This window comes from Pygoscelis adeliae, unplaced genomic scaffold (genome assembly GCF_000699105.1).
Source record: "Pygoscelis adeliae isolate BGI_AS28 unplaced genomic scaffold, ASM69910v1 Scaffold10, whole genome shotgun sequence".
In the NCBI taxonomy this organism is placed as follows: Eukaryota; Metazoa; Chordata; class Aves; order Sphenisciformes; family Spheniscidae; genus Pygoscelis; species Pygoscelis adeliae.
The window spans coordinates 7,530,099-7,544,602 of record NW_008824053.1 but is presented as its reverse complement, the minus strand read 5'-3'; the positions used below and the strand labels follow the sequence as shown (position 1 = coordinate 7,544,602).

The following is a 14,504-nucleotide window of genomic DNA, read 5'->3' as shown; positions in this document are numbered from 1 at the left end:
CAGCCGCGGGCTGTCGTTCGCCTGGGAACACGGAGCGCCTGACGTTAGAGCGACGGCGCGTCGTACTTCTGTACCGGGGGGGGCCTTTCCACGTTACTAAGATTACCGCACACCGTTACAAACCGCATTGCCTTATTTTATCCGTGTCTTAAATGGGTAAAGATCGACCTACGGTAAAGAAATTACATGTGCTCTTTTCCTTCTAATGACAACGCTCCTACAGCTTGGAAATACGCTCGAGATCCTCTCGTACCATGAAAGGCGTTTAGGAGGTTGGTCTCACCTCCACGGTTGATTATTTAGTTGCTTCCCAAGCAAAAGTGGGATGGTGGGGGCAAGAGGAGGGGTCAGCAGATGGGCTGGCATCAGGCTGAAGGTTCAGCCGCAGCGGCGCTCGCAGGAGCCCAAGGCCGCTATTTAAAGGCTGATTTACTAGGACCACCTATCTGATCACGAAGGAAATGCTGCTGTTTTGCAGAAGGAAAGGAGCAAACGCTTCCACCTGCGGCACTATCTGGAGTCGGGCTGTAGGTGCAGCCCATAATTCACCCGTAGACCACACGCGCTTGCTCTGAGGAGCTGGCAGGAAAGTGTAGCATTACATTTATTGAAAGTATTGATTCACACATTATTAGGAACACAGTACCACTTTAGGAAAGGTTATCAGAAATACAAACATATTAAGTAACGTCAGATGTAAACCAACCATCTGGTCCACTTTCCTACATGCTAAATGTATTTTTTTTCTAGATCTGTCCATACCGCACAGGTATGGTTAGTAGCCCTCGTTCTGCTGGCAGAGTATTCTATGCAGATTGACCTGTCCCAGCACTGGCTTCCGAGAACAGAGATCATAACGTAGTTTAAAAGAAGAAAAAAAGGAAAAAAAAAAAAAAAAGGCACGTGAACCTACTATCCTAAGGCTCTGTTTGAGCCTGGCAAGCTAAGCTGGAAGCTGGTTTTATCCTTATGGCCAAAAGCAGAATACAATGGAAGCCTCCCCCAAGAAGAGAGAATTTACAGATTTTATTAAGCCTTACAGATAACGATAGTATGCTTTATCAGTAGTCACTGTATGGACCAAAAGAGATACACAATTAACGTGAACATACTATATTACTAAACTAGTATTACCACAAAAATGAAAAAGACTTTTCCAGACTAGAAGACTGCTTATCTCTGGCTAATCTCAAGAGGTGTTTTTAATTGTTTAAAAATAGTCTCATTATCACATATCCTGCAGTTCTAGAGGTGAGGCACTACAGCACAGGCATCAAAAATCTCACCCAAATTCCCAGTTTTATATATGCTATGACTAAAATTTAAAAAAATCATTTCCAGACAACTTCAGTCTCAAATCTCTTAAGTCTCTCAAATTTGTCTTAAATCTCTGGATATCAAAAACCTCTCACGTACTTGCTCCTGAGGATAACTAGCCCCCAAATTATTTTTTTTAAGTATACCTGAAATATATTGATAATTTACAAACACGTTTCAGGGTTACATGATTGGTAAGTAAACAAGTCTTTGGTAAATAATAACTACTCTGTTCTTTACTCAGTTAAAAAACTTAATTCATTTTTAAATCTAGCTTAAATGATTTTTTTAATAATTATTTCTATAATGAATAAGGCTCATATGGCACAGTGCTGAGTGGGATGAATGGGTGGATGTAGCAAAACCTGAATGATGTTTCCAGGTTACAAGTCCTGTTAACGGTAGGTTCCTGCTCTGGCTCATTTTCTTTTTGTGCCCTCCAGCCAGGCCCAGGAAGCTGAATCTGAATGAACGCTCTCTAATGAATTAGATTTCCAACATTTAAAGGTGTCAGCAATCTAGAAAATACTGTCCATTGCAAGGATACATTCTACAGTAGGTACTGGATTGTATGCTAAAAACTACCACAAACCAATTAGTTTAAGGTTGCAGTAATACATTATAGGTGCAGTATTTCCTAAAAATGTCTGCTTTACCGCTTGGGCAGTAAAACAGAAAAACTATGCGCTATGCATGCTTGTGCAAGTTGGAGATGACTGCTTGCTCCCAAAGGAAACCTAAAGGCACAGGACATCGGTAATGTGAATGAAAATCTGGTACCAAACATTGGCTTCGGTTTTATTACAAGAATCCAATTAGAAACTGAATGCCTAAACTGATATTTTCACTGTTTGTGTACTAGATGCCTTCACTTTGGCTAAAAGATACTACACCATGTCCTTTAAGAAAAATAGCAGCATTAAATAGATCTTGTCATTTCAGAGGAGAAATAAAAAGATGTCTGCTTTAGGTTTGGTTTACAGAGTTCTGGGGATTATTTTAAACATGTCCAAGAAATGATCAGATTATTTTCGATGACTGTTGCAGTTTTACTGTTCTAGTACAGTTTTTTAATCATCTTCCTGTTAAAGTATCAGTTACATTTGAGACAATAAATAGTATACTTTACAATAAATAATATTCAAGTCAAAGTATTGTACTTACAAAATAATGTAATGCTGTAATAGGATCTTCAAGATCAATTCCATTTTATATATTCTGCAGCAAAAATAACATTTCTAGTAGGAAGGAATTACTTATAAACCTAGCAAGATCTACACATTCACATGTGTGTGTAAACAACTTAACAAGGTTTATTATGTTTCCAGAAAAGCTATGCTTTTACAGTAGGTTTTCAGCTAAATGTTATCATAATATGGTGGTAAATATATAACAGTGCTTATATTTAGCTCCATCACAAATTGTTATTTGAAAAAAAATGGAGTGCCATTATTTACAAAGAACAGCAACTTTCCTTTTGCTTCACAAGTGACTGTATCTGTGTGTGAACAAAATGTTAGGGCGAGGCATTCCAGAAGAACTGCAGCTAAGGTTGGACGAGGATGATTTCATGATGAACAGTGAAGGTCCTGGCAATAAATACCTAGAAAGGATATGAAAAATATAGCAGAGTTTACAGGCAAAGTGACATTCAAGAGCAAAAGAATTAGTTGTTCATGTGCCATACCTTAAAATCATTGTATGCAAGAAATTATGTACAATAAATACTATTTGTAAAACATACAGGGCATTAGGCACTAGCTAACTCGGGAAACGGGTCTGAACTCAGAGAAACTCTTAGCAACATTTCAAGATGTTGTATGAGGATCAAACATCTTTCCAGTCCTTTATGTTTAAAGCAAGCGGATAAATAACACAATGGCATCCTGTGTAACACTACTCCCAAAAATTAATACTTCACCCATTGTTCTCTGTTATTATAGTACTATTCATTCAATTTAAACTGGGTAAAAATTGCAATCAATGTTAACCAGCTTATAAAAAGTTAAGCTGTAAAAAAAGTTGATTAGGGAAAAAACAGAAATGTTCAGCTTTGGTTTCCAGCTCTAAATCTCTAAAACTAGACATGCTATCATCACTACTCTAGTAAAGCAAGAAACAATGATGCTACAACCTAGTAAGTCACGTCAGTGACTATTTACCTTTTAAATTCAGGCAACTATATAGCCTGTATTTTATGTAATACTACAAACAATAATTTATCAAATGCCTAATATTCATTCTTAAATCTTTTCATGTTATCATTTCCTAATAGTTAATTGCAGAAGTCATTAGATGAGCGCAGTAAGTGTGCAAAAATAACATCCACACTAAATCAGAATTTCGTAATGAATTACGTCAATGTTAGGATGGATTAACACAACACATTGTATAAATTATTGCTTAAAAATTGTTGCATCGTTTTAGTGAATCATATTGATTAGTGATGAATGAGTTGAAAGACTGATCCTACTGACCACATGGATCGAAACAGCATCACACGCTGTCAATGGGAGACTACATAAGAAAGTGTACACGTTTGGTTTGTTTAAGCTTTGAGAAAAGCTGTTATTATAAAAATATTATCACCAATATATTTTTTAAAACCATTTACAAAAAAATAATGTCTGATTTGGTATGGGCTGGTGGTGAGCTTGACAGTTCACTATGTCACTAGACTGAGTCCTACCTTTGCTTGACGATACAGTAAAAAACTCTGATGCTTCCCAGAGAATATGCCATGCAATAGATAAGATTATTTAGCAAGCTGTAAGGATCTAGCAGTAGATGGTATTTTTTTTAATTTAGTAACACAGGTGACTTTAACAAAATATGAAAAGCCTGACTTTTTACACAGTCTGATTTTAGCTATTATTTTAAAGAGACTTTGGTATAGTTTTTGAGCTTTCCTATTGTTTTCTTTACACTTGTAATTTTGCAAGGAGAAAAAGACATTAATACACATTCATATTAATACTCCTATTCATTCCGTTCATGACATAAAGTGGATTTACAGTTAGGAGATGGGATTGAGAAGAAATTTGAAGAGTGACAAAAGAACTCTGTGGCTGCTTTCATTATCATCTTCTCTCTCCCTGTACAAATAAATTTTCCCAGCTAAAGAGGTATCTATTTGTAATCTTTGAAAGCTTTAGTTTCACAAACATTTGTTTCATAAACACAAACCAAAAAAAAATTGGTTTGTGCTCAGAAAAAACAAAGTTCTTCAAATTAGATTTTATAAAGTCTCGAAAAAATTGACTTCTTGTACATTTATTAAATTATACGGATCTCTTCTTGCACTTCACACAGTTTTACAGAGAGTCAAGAAAACTATTATTAATAGTGCAGATTCTTATCTCATTTAAAAACAGAAACTTAGATGAAAAGTGAAATAGTACTGTAGTTTTCCCATTTCTATAAAAATAGTTCATTACCTTACAATTGTGGGGCATAATGGGCAAGAGCATTTATTTCCACACGTATCTTTCATTTCACAAATTCAGAGTATCATGGTTAACTAGCATATTGCTGTATCCACAGTATAAATGTAACATTTGTGGAGATTAATATAGAAACTGTAATTTTAATCAGAGTTGTCCATATTTAGGACATAGAGGGCTTAGATTCCTCTAGCCTGTGAAATTTATGAATAAACTTCCATTCAACGTCCAAAGAAACACAGAAACTGGAGATGGGAAAGTTCTATTGGATCATCCCTTTCACTGCTTTCCAAATGCAAGCCTGTTAGCTGCAGTACATTAGAGTAATCCAATCAGTTTGAATACTTTGTGGTTGGTCATGATGAAAAATTTTCTGCAGTATTAACAGTAAAAGCAATAAAAACTTCAAGGTTGAAGATCTTCTAGTCTTAGCTAATCCAGATGACTTTACCATACTCCTGCTACAGGTCAGTAGATGTTAATATTGAATATGATTTGTTTTGTGGCTAACATACTTCTGCTTTTGCTGTGACCAAACAAATTCAGTTTCTAGTTGGTTTTAAATTATGTTAGAGTGCCTTAAGATCCATATACAATAACAAATGGGTTCAGTGAATCAAATAACTAGTCTGAGATACAGCAGGTAAGCAATTAAGTCATAAAATAAGTTTAACAGATAATATATCAAAGGTCGCTTTTCACGTAATATTTAACTCATAAAGCCCTGCTACGAAATAATGTCTGTAAGATGTTTTATACAAACAAAGCATTTGTAAGTTTATATACATAATAATTCAAATTGCCATTATAGATAGAATTTGGAACCTAAGTAATTTGAAACTTACATTTAATTCTCCACCTACGACTGTTAAATTGCAGATCGTTGACTCCCACAGTTGGAGCATTTTCAGTAATCCCTATACTGAGGATATTATAATCCCTATTGTGTCCGGTTGGAGAACTAAACCAGCCAATGGAGAATCGGGTAAGTGCCAAATAATTTTTTTACTATATGATGCTGTTTTGCAAGGTTTGAAAATATATTTATGCTCTGTAAGATGAAATAACAAAACTTTCGATCTGTAGGTTTTGGAAATCAACTTTGCAAAACTGTGCAATACAGTAAATCAGATGGCACTTACCTGACCCTTGGCTGGAGCTGTGCCCCTATAGCATCCCACTGCGAATGTGAAGCCAGAAGTATCATACATGTTAGGATACCTCTAGGAATGCAAATCTGGAATCAGTGACTTTGAGGGATCTGAGAAGGGGAAGAAAGGAAATTTTCAGTTCACTTTATGGAAAGCCTTTGCTGCAGCCACTTGGGCCGTAGGCAACCAAGACTTCACTAAGTGTAGTTTCACACAAAATGTGCATATCTAGTCATCTTTTAGCAGCACTTCATGAGTGGGCTAGAGAGACTAGAACAATAGAAACTCAGGATCAAGGGAAATGTTGGGAGTTTTGCCTTTTTTATTTTTAAACACATAGTGAACTAGGCTTAAAGAGAAGTGTAGTGGTAGCAACATAGACTGAAACCTGTTCAATATTATCCTTTATACTTATAATTTAGGAAGAGAATATTGAAATGTATACCTTGTGTCACCCCAGTGGGGGCTAATCCCAGTTGGGGATCCTCTTGAATCTGATGAATATTTGTAAACCACCAGCAGGCAGTGTTTACAAAGCTGTACTATTCGTTGGCAACACTGGAGTTGCTCAGGAGTCACCACCTCTGTGCTTTTACTGAATATGGTTTCCCAAGAGCTCCTGTTATGGAAAAAGACACGACTTCATGTTTTCTGTCACAAATTACAATCTGAGCGCTTTACTGCTTTATATCAGATTTAACAGTAGAGGAACAAGAGAAAAAGTATGACCTTGCCTGTTTACAGGAAAGGTCTATACTGTTTAACACAAATGCTGGCAGATGCTGAGTCCAAAACACAAATTAATCTTCATTTGTGAAATGTCCACAGCCATTTTTCACTTGGTTTGCTCCCTAAAGCGTTTATAGGGCCATTACTTAGGTTTAGCACATAAAGATTTACTGTCACATAATTGTATATGTGTCTTACAACAGGAATAACAAAAAACACTTATTATTTTTAACAGGCTACCACCTGAGTGCAAATGTGATGTGATATTAAAGGAATTAATAAAAATAATAAATTCTTTCTAAATGTCTCCGCAGCATAATAATACTCTTCTTCTAATTTAAGTACATGATACCAAGAAACAAATATGAAATTAATCTACAGGAGATTAGTATGTGCTCTGCTTCCTTAACCAAATAATCACATGAGGAGAGTTTCTCAGTTTAGTCATTCATACACTACTTATTATTCCATCTGGTCATACGGGGGTGGTCTTCTACAATTAAGTGCAACTTGCAAAGTGTATCTATAGAAGCATTCCTTCTTGAAATGCAGACCACCATGCTTTTGTTTGCTTAAAAAGCAATCAAAAAAACCCCAAACCTTACCATACCAATGTAAACCACAGAAGATGACAATAGTTCTTTGCATACACCTCAACACTTCTGTTTGTGCAAAATTCTGACCAGATTACAGCTCATTACATCTGTTTTAAATGCAACATGGTCCCTGTGAAGACTTTTTTTGGTCAAAACATTATCCAGTAGCACAGATGGTTTGTAAGCTTGAGGTTTTTTGTTTGTTTATGAAAGAAGCACTTCATAGAGTGAGGAAAATTTGCTGCATCTGCCTTCAACATAACATCCAGGATGATTTAGCCTTGTCCACTGAGATCAGCAGTAATTTCACATGCCTGGTATAGGAAGTTCGTCCTTAAAACAACATCAAAGAACCAGCAAGCTTACTTCTGCCTAGTAAGATTTTTAAAATTACGCTGTACTAGGATGGAATTGTGAACATTAATGACTAAAAGATAAGCTGTATGTATAGCTAACTGATTTTTCAGCCTGGCTCCTCAGTCTAGATAATATGTTCCAGCTGAAAATGTTCAGTCCTACAGAATTTCCACTGCACACATAATTTTCAAGTGATGCACGCATTTCTTGTTAATTATTATCCATATAATGAATTAAGAACTATTGTTTATAAGGCATCAAAACTGTTTCATTTCACAATCAGAATAATTCTACTACTTGAAGAGCTACTATTTTCTTTAATGTATTTTTCTCAATATTGTTTCCTGTCTGGGAACTTTCCACATGTATTTTTACATGGAAATTAATCTATTGTCTTCATTCTTTCCTCATGAAGTCATGTGATGGTTGGTAGAAAGCAGCAAGATGAAGTTCTCAGTATTACATTCATTCAACAGATTCACAGTTCTATACATAATTATACTCTAATGCAATCCATAAATCCCAAAAATCTTGTGGAAGAAACTCTCCTGATAAATTCCTTAAGTTCTGGGCTGTGATCACTTTCCTACAGTTATAAGGGATTTTATCAGTCAAGAATAATATGTGGGCTGCTATAACTGTGGCCGATTCTGAACACAGTGGTATGCAGTTACCCTAATAACAAAGATTGATATTTGGAAATATATACGTGAATTTTAATGAGCTTTCATATAAATGTGCCTGTGCAACCTCCTCCACGTGCTACACAAATTCAGTTCATACTCCATTATACTGCAGTCAACAGGGATCAGAGTACCGTTACCTAAGGAAGCTTAATTTGTTATGCTGTAACTTTAGTTTCCATACATTAGTAGGAAATCACGGACTCCTCACCAGATCCAGAAAAGAGTATTATGCTCGATTGTGCAATATTGTCAATAATGTGTTGTTCTGTTCATAACCTTCTGAAAACTGGTTCTACCAGTTTTCTCTTATTAATTTTAATTGTTTATTATACAGTAAAACAAATGTAGCTTTATGAAACCATCCACATTGCGGTTATTTCACTGAGGTTTTCTTTGTTTCTTTGCTCATTCTTAAAATAGCATATGCCTAGCAGAGATCTAACCAGCAAGAGGAAACCTTAAGGCTATTAGCTGTTCTTCTCCCAAGACATGTTTCTTATGAATAGTCAAAGTACTACACTCAGTATCTTTTTATATACTCATGTTGTTTCTGAATTAGCACATTAATACCCCTCCCCAACACGTTTCCCCAAATTCTACACATGCCCTATGTTTATTCCAATCTGTTCTTTAAAACGGCACAATGAACTCTAAGGAAGAGTGATGAGAAGTTGGCCTCTCTGCTGCAGAGGTGCTGTCGTGAGTTGTCTGTTGCGTATTACATGGCAAGAAGGATGCTTGTAGCTGAATAAACACCATACTGGGAAGGTACAAACAGCCTTTCTGTTTTCTGCTGTGAATTCTGTATTAAGTATCTTACATGCAGAGCGATCTCTACACATACTGGATATTTGTATATTGCTTTTACAGTATTTTTAGAATCTTTTACATAGCAACTCCTCTTACAAGGAATTGGATCTTTGTCAAAGAATTTAGCTCCACTTTGGAGTCAGCGGAGTCTTGTTCTGCATGAATGAAATTATTGCTAGATGAGAAATCCTACTCTTCATTGAACACTTCTGCTGGCTCAAAGACTCTTCTCCTGAGCCAAGTGAGCAGCAGAGTTGTTCAAAGGTTTTGAACAAAAAACATTTTTTTTTAGAGAAAAAAAATCCAAAATGAAAATTTCCATGCATATTAGAAGATTTGCACACTAAAAGTAAAATTCAAAATAATAACAGCATTATTAAAAGGGAAGGTAATTCTTATATTTCATAACAAAAATTGAGCTTGGACTCAAGACTTCACACACCTCTGCTGGCATGAAGAGGGGTCCCTGCAGCTGCTGAGGATTACACAAAAAATGTTTCAGAATGGAAACACAGAAACTTTTTCTCACCCTACTTTAACTTTTGGAGTGCGCTGCATTCCCAATACCTACCTCTAGCAAATCTTAAGGCTGACATCTGCATGTTCCCACGGCCTGTCTCAGTGAAAAAAATGTAAAGACTCCTAACAGCTTGCACAACAACAACAAGCCTTCATCAATGAGAAGACAATGGTAAAAAAGCCCAAAAAACTGATGAGCTTTTGGATACTCTCAGATCCCTCTTCTTCTTGTCATCCATTTTGTTGGGAAACAATTAACAAGTGCATTACATGCATTCTGTACATATGACAAATATGTGAAGAACATATTGACCCGATTCCTTTGTACATACAATATCCATCAGCATACTATGTGTGTTTGTTGTAGTTCCATTTCAATAAATCTCTTAGAACAGCTTATGCAAGCTAATCAAAACCCCTCCCGTTCTTTACACATTGTATATACTTACAGAGAAAATGTGGTTTTGTATGCAATATATTTCATATTTACACATTTGTGTTCTTATTTTATGAAGAAATTTGGTGGGTGGGAGCGGGGGAGGGGGAGATTATTTTATACTTATGATCTGATCCTCCAAACCTATCCTTACATGAATGCCTTTGCTTTCAGGAATGCAGATTTTGAAGTGTAGGATGTTGAACTTTTAATATAAGGCCTGATCTTTTTTCCCACCATAGAAAACTTGTATTTGCTACCCAAAGCAAAAACCTCTGCTTACCTCAGTGTGGACATCTCCTATTCTGCATATACTTAACTTCTCACCAGTGTGGGAAACAGTGAATGTAATCAAGCACAGAAATTCGAACTCATTATTTGTAAATCAGCATTGTATGCCAGCATTGGCTGTAATTGTGAAGTTATGAAGAAGACTAAGATAAGAAAAATAGGCTTACCCTGAATTACAGAAACAGTTCCATAGACCTTGACCATGGCTCCAAAGCAAGCGATTAAATACGCGGTTAAAGAGACGGTACAGATGTAAATTTTCAATGTCTGGAGCCTTCCAGACACGCTGTAGAACTGCACGAACGCTTGTCTTGACTATATCCAAAACCTAGGAAAGAGTATTCCAAGCAAATAAAAGCAAAGGCATATTGCAAAACCTAAAACCAACTGTTCACTGATTCACTGCACACACACAAACACACGCACACACACAGATGACTGCATAGCTATAAATTCCCACAGATGTCTGTTTCATTTCTGCGAATTCATCAGCAAACTTTTATGATACACTTTTTCTGTCAATAACATGTTGCAAAACCAAATCAAAATATTTTATTTTTATTACAGAAGTTCATTTCTACTTTTGTCAGCCTGTTCAATACTAGCTCATTTAAATGACAAAAAGAGTTTCAAAAGAAACAAAATGGACACAATTACAGGCTAGAAGCAACATAATTAACAACCCAAATATTATATACTTGAAGATTAGCTCTTCTTTTCCCCCTCCCTTTTAAAATAACATCTATTTTATAAAGAACTAAAATGTCGTGAAAAAGCTACAAGCTGCTTTTGGTTTAATGTCTGTCTGAATCTCAGTGTTACCCTAGATCAAACCATTTTAGTTTACCTTTCATGCAGGAAACTGCAGTGAAATCAGTAAGTGAGAAAATAACCAGCAAGATATTTAAAATAGCAATGTTTATAGAAATGCAATGGAATTATTATATACGGACTACATTTAAATGCAAGTGTGTAAAGATGTGGGTGAACAAAACGCTAAGCTGCATTCAGTACAGCACTGAGAGGTTTACCCAGTAAGTCTTAGCTACTCCGTGCACACACACACTTACAGGCAGTCGGGCATCCAACTCATCAGAGTCTTCTTTGATGCGCCTTTGCACATCCCACTGAACTGGGACATGGAAGGTGGGATTCACCTTGCCTGCTTTTAAACATCTGTACGTTCTCTTAAGTCAGGGCTCCAGGTTCCCTCCATAACCACTGGAGAGAAACAGATTCCAGAGTGTCTTGGCTTCTATCTATTTAGATACTATCAGTACAACTGTGAATAGTTTTGTGACCGAAGTAGTATTTAGGCCCCACACTGGCACTCTGAGCAGTGTAAAATCTGTCCTAAAAAAAATCTATGGTGCATGCAACCTATTAACAAAAAAGTGAACATGATTTCCTGTAAAGGAGACGCCCTTACTGTCTCTTTCGCCAAACAACATCTTCCAAAAAACCAGTCAGACTCCAGTGGGTGGTGAACCGATGGAGGTATTCACTTATTTGGTATAAGATGTTGCAAATTCTAAGATTTACAAGGTACAATACTTGCCCAGGAAACTTTCAGATGTGCATGACAAGCTGATTCACATGGTTAAACATCTGACTCTCAAAAAGTGAAGAGGATTTAGTAAAACAGTAAAGTATGGAAGCATGGTGTAGAACTTCAATTTTTTGGTCCTGCATAATAAACTGTTGCTTGTAAATAGTCTGATTAGACATGATGAAAGAAACAAAGCATAAATAAACAAAATGCTTGCAACAGCACAATGGAGCTGTGTAGTAAAGAGTAATGTTTAGTGGGCAGAAAATCTATAGACGCCCAATAGTGACAACCTCAATGAAATATGTCAATTACATGTTATTTAAGCTCTTTTTTGAAGACCTAGGATTAGTCTGCATCCATAGGTCTTGCGCTAATTCCATGCACACATGCACCCAATGTGAACACAATGCTGTCCTCTCTGTTGGGCATCTTTACGAATGCAGGTGTCCAACACGCTAAAACCACACCTGTGGCCTCTTCCTCCCAAAGAGTGAGATAAAAAGAGTAGTAAATTATAACCTAAGGATGGTGATCTTCTTTAGTGACTACAGGAGCTAAACCCAGGTTTTGGATATTCCCTTAGCAGCGTTAGCCTACTGTCTTAATGCTTCTCAAGCAGCCTTTTCCTTGTGTCTCGATTGATTAAGGCTTTCCCACACAAATGGCCAGTAGCTGTGATTGTATACATCCATTTGAACCAACTAAGTTCCTAAATTACATAAAGGATCAACCATACATTTCTTTGCAATGTTACACTGACTAATAGCAATTTATCCCCCTGTGTAAAACAGAACAATTCCACCCCGTATAGATTCTCTCACTAGTCCAAAAGACAGGTACTAAGAACTATGATGCCAATGTGCAGCATTTTCTTTTACTTTAGCACCCGGAGTTAAAGAAAACTAAGGGCTGAACCCTGCATCTCAGAGCAAGCTGCAGACTGCCAGGTACTCTGGAAAAAAACTTCCTTGCTGTTTTTACTGTGTTGATGTTGCCGGTACACCAGAGGGGAAAACGTTCCAGTTAATTGTTCTTCATTTGCAAACATGGCCTCAATCATCCATTTAAGAAAAGTGACAAGGCATTACACAAGAGCTGGAACTTCATGAAACCTACATCCCCGTTTTTCAAAGTTAATTTCCCCAGTTTGCTTTCATCTTTCTGTTTACTTTAATTTACATCATTTTCTTCAACATAACCAATTATCTAGGTGTAACAGAACAAGATGTTATGAAAAAGCATATTCAAAACAAGATGTTCAGACCCTCTGGTAACCATCAAAACACTTTTAAAGAAATTGTGTAAAGTGATGTAACACAAAGCAGTCACAACTCCTCCCATAGAAAAGTCTCCTTTTCCTAAAAGTCTTGGGAGACTAAATTTCATTTTAGCATGTATCGATTTCATCAGTTTACTCTCAACTTGCTTATACATGCCTCCTGTACCTCTGCTGTAATGCCAGAATATTAGACACTAAGAATATGAGCAGGAGTTTAATTTTTCTACATCATATTGAATAATTCTTAAGAAAATATACCTGTCAGAGGTGAACATTGTGAAATCTACTACATTGCCCAGGTATTTTCTTCTCATGTTTTAGAATTTCCCAGTAAGTATAGCGAAGGGGACTGAGTTTCTGGTTTGTATTTCACAAAGTTGCAGAAGGTACCTTTGAGACAGATTCCTTACTTGCATAAATATTCTCCACCTTGAGCTCGCTTCTCCTTTACCCACCTCATTGGAATATAAAACATACTTCTTTCAAATCAACAAGAGCTTACGCATTTGGCAGTCCTCAGCTGCAATGTCATTGTCAAAGTTAATCCGTTTTTATAAACTACCCTTCTAAGAATAACCATCTGATTGCTTGAAGGGATTGAGGTTAAAAGCAGTTTAAAAAAAAAAAAAAAAAAAGCAAATCACTTCCAGTGCAAGCAAAGATGAAGGGCCCACTAGTGCTTCAGGAATTATAAGTCTCCTAAGTTGTAAAAGATGTCCTCACAACAAGAGCAAAGAAATCCACATTTCTGACTGTGCAGTTTTTGCTAATAATGACCTGGCATATCAACCTGTATCATCCTGACTTTGTACATGTGCCCTTGGTTTTACATGATTGCCAGTCAAATAAAGGACAGAACCACCCTTTATTGTAGGCTTTCTGAAATAACGCTTAAAGGAGAAAATTCTGACTAGACTGGAAAGAAAGTAAAGAAAAAACCCAGACGGACACAGGTAAATTAAGCCAGATGGCCAAAAGGAGCTTACGAAGAGCAACTGAAGAATGTATAGTAAACAGCCTCAGTCCCTCAAAGAGCAGATTTATCACTCTCCCTGTGGCAATTCCTTCCCATAGTTTTGAGGAACAACCTATGGGGAATGGTTGAAAGGGACACCTTAACCAGTCCTGTGTGAAAGCCCTGTATCTTAGTTGCAACGATGGGCCCAATCTGGTGACTTCTTCCCACACTTGTAGCATCACAGATCAAAGAAAGTAATTCTAGCAACTTGTCCCCCACCAGTTCCAACTGTCGCAAAGATTCCCGCTGAGAAAATGAGATCTCCATTGCAGCAGCAGTGTGAATTTTGGGCCCTGTTATTTATGTATGTATGTGTGTGT

At 36.7% G+C, this 14,504-nt stretch overlaps 1 protein-coding gene across 5 annotated transcripts in view; it reads right to left on the bottom strand.

The window, feature by feature from the left end:
• Positions 1 to 1,002: 1,002 nt before the first annotated feature.
• Positions 1,003 to 14,504, bottom strand: part of TTLL7 (tubulin tyrosine ligase-like family, member 7) — a 70,286-nt gene continuing 56,784 nt past the window's right edge. For 4 of the 5 annotated variants that reach the window (XM_009333813.1, XM_009333810.1, XM_009333811.1 and 1 more), the window contains 3 exons: positions 10,503 to 10,663; positions 6,357 to 6,530; positions 1,003 to 2,920 (listed from right to left, as the gene is read on the bottom strand). In XM_009333813.1, coding sequence (XP_009332088.1) covers positions 2,800 to 2,920; positions 6,357 to 6,530; positions 10,503 to 10,663 — 456 coding nt within the window. In that variant the 3' untranslated portion in view covers positions 1,003 to 2,799. Of the gene's footprint in view, positions 2,921 to 5,902; positions 6,022 to 6,356; positions 6,531 to 10,502; positions 10,664 to 14,504 lie in introns of all 5 variants that reach the window. The other variant, XR_664022.1, reaches the window with a different exon arrangement.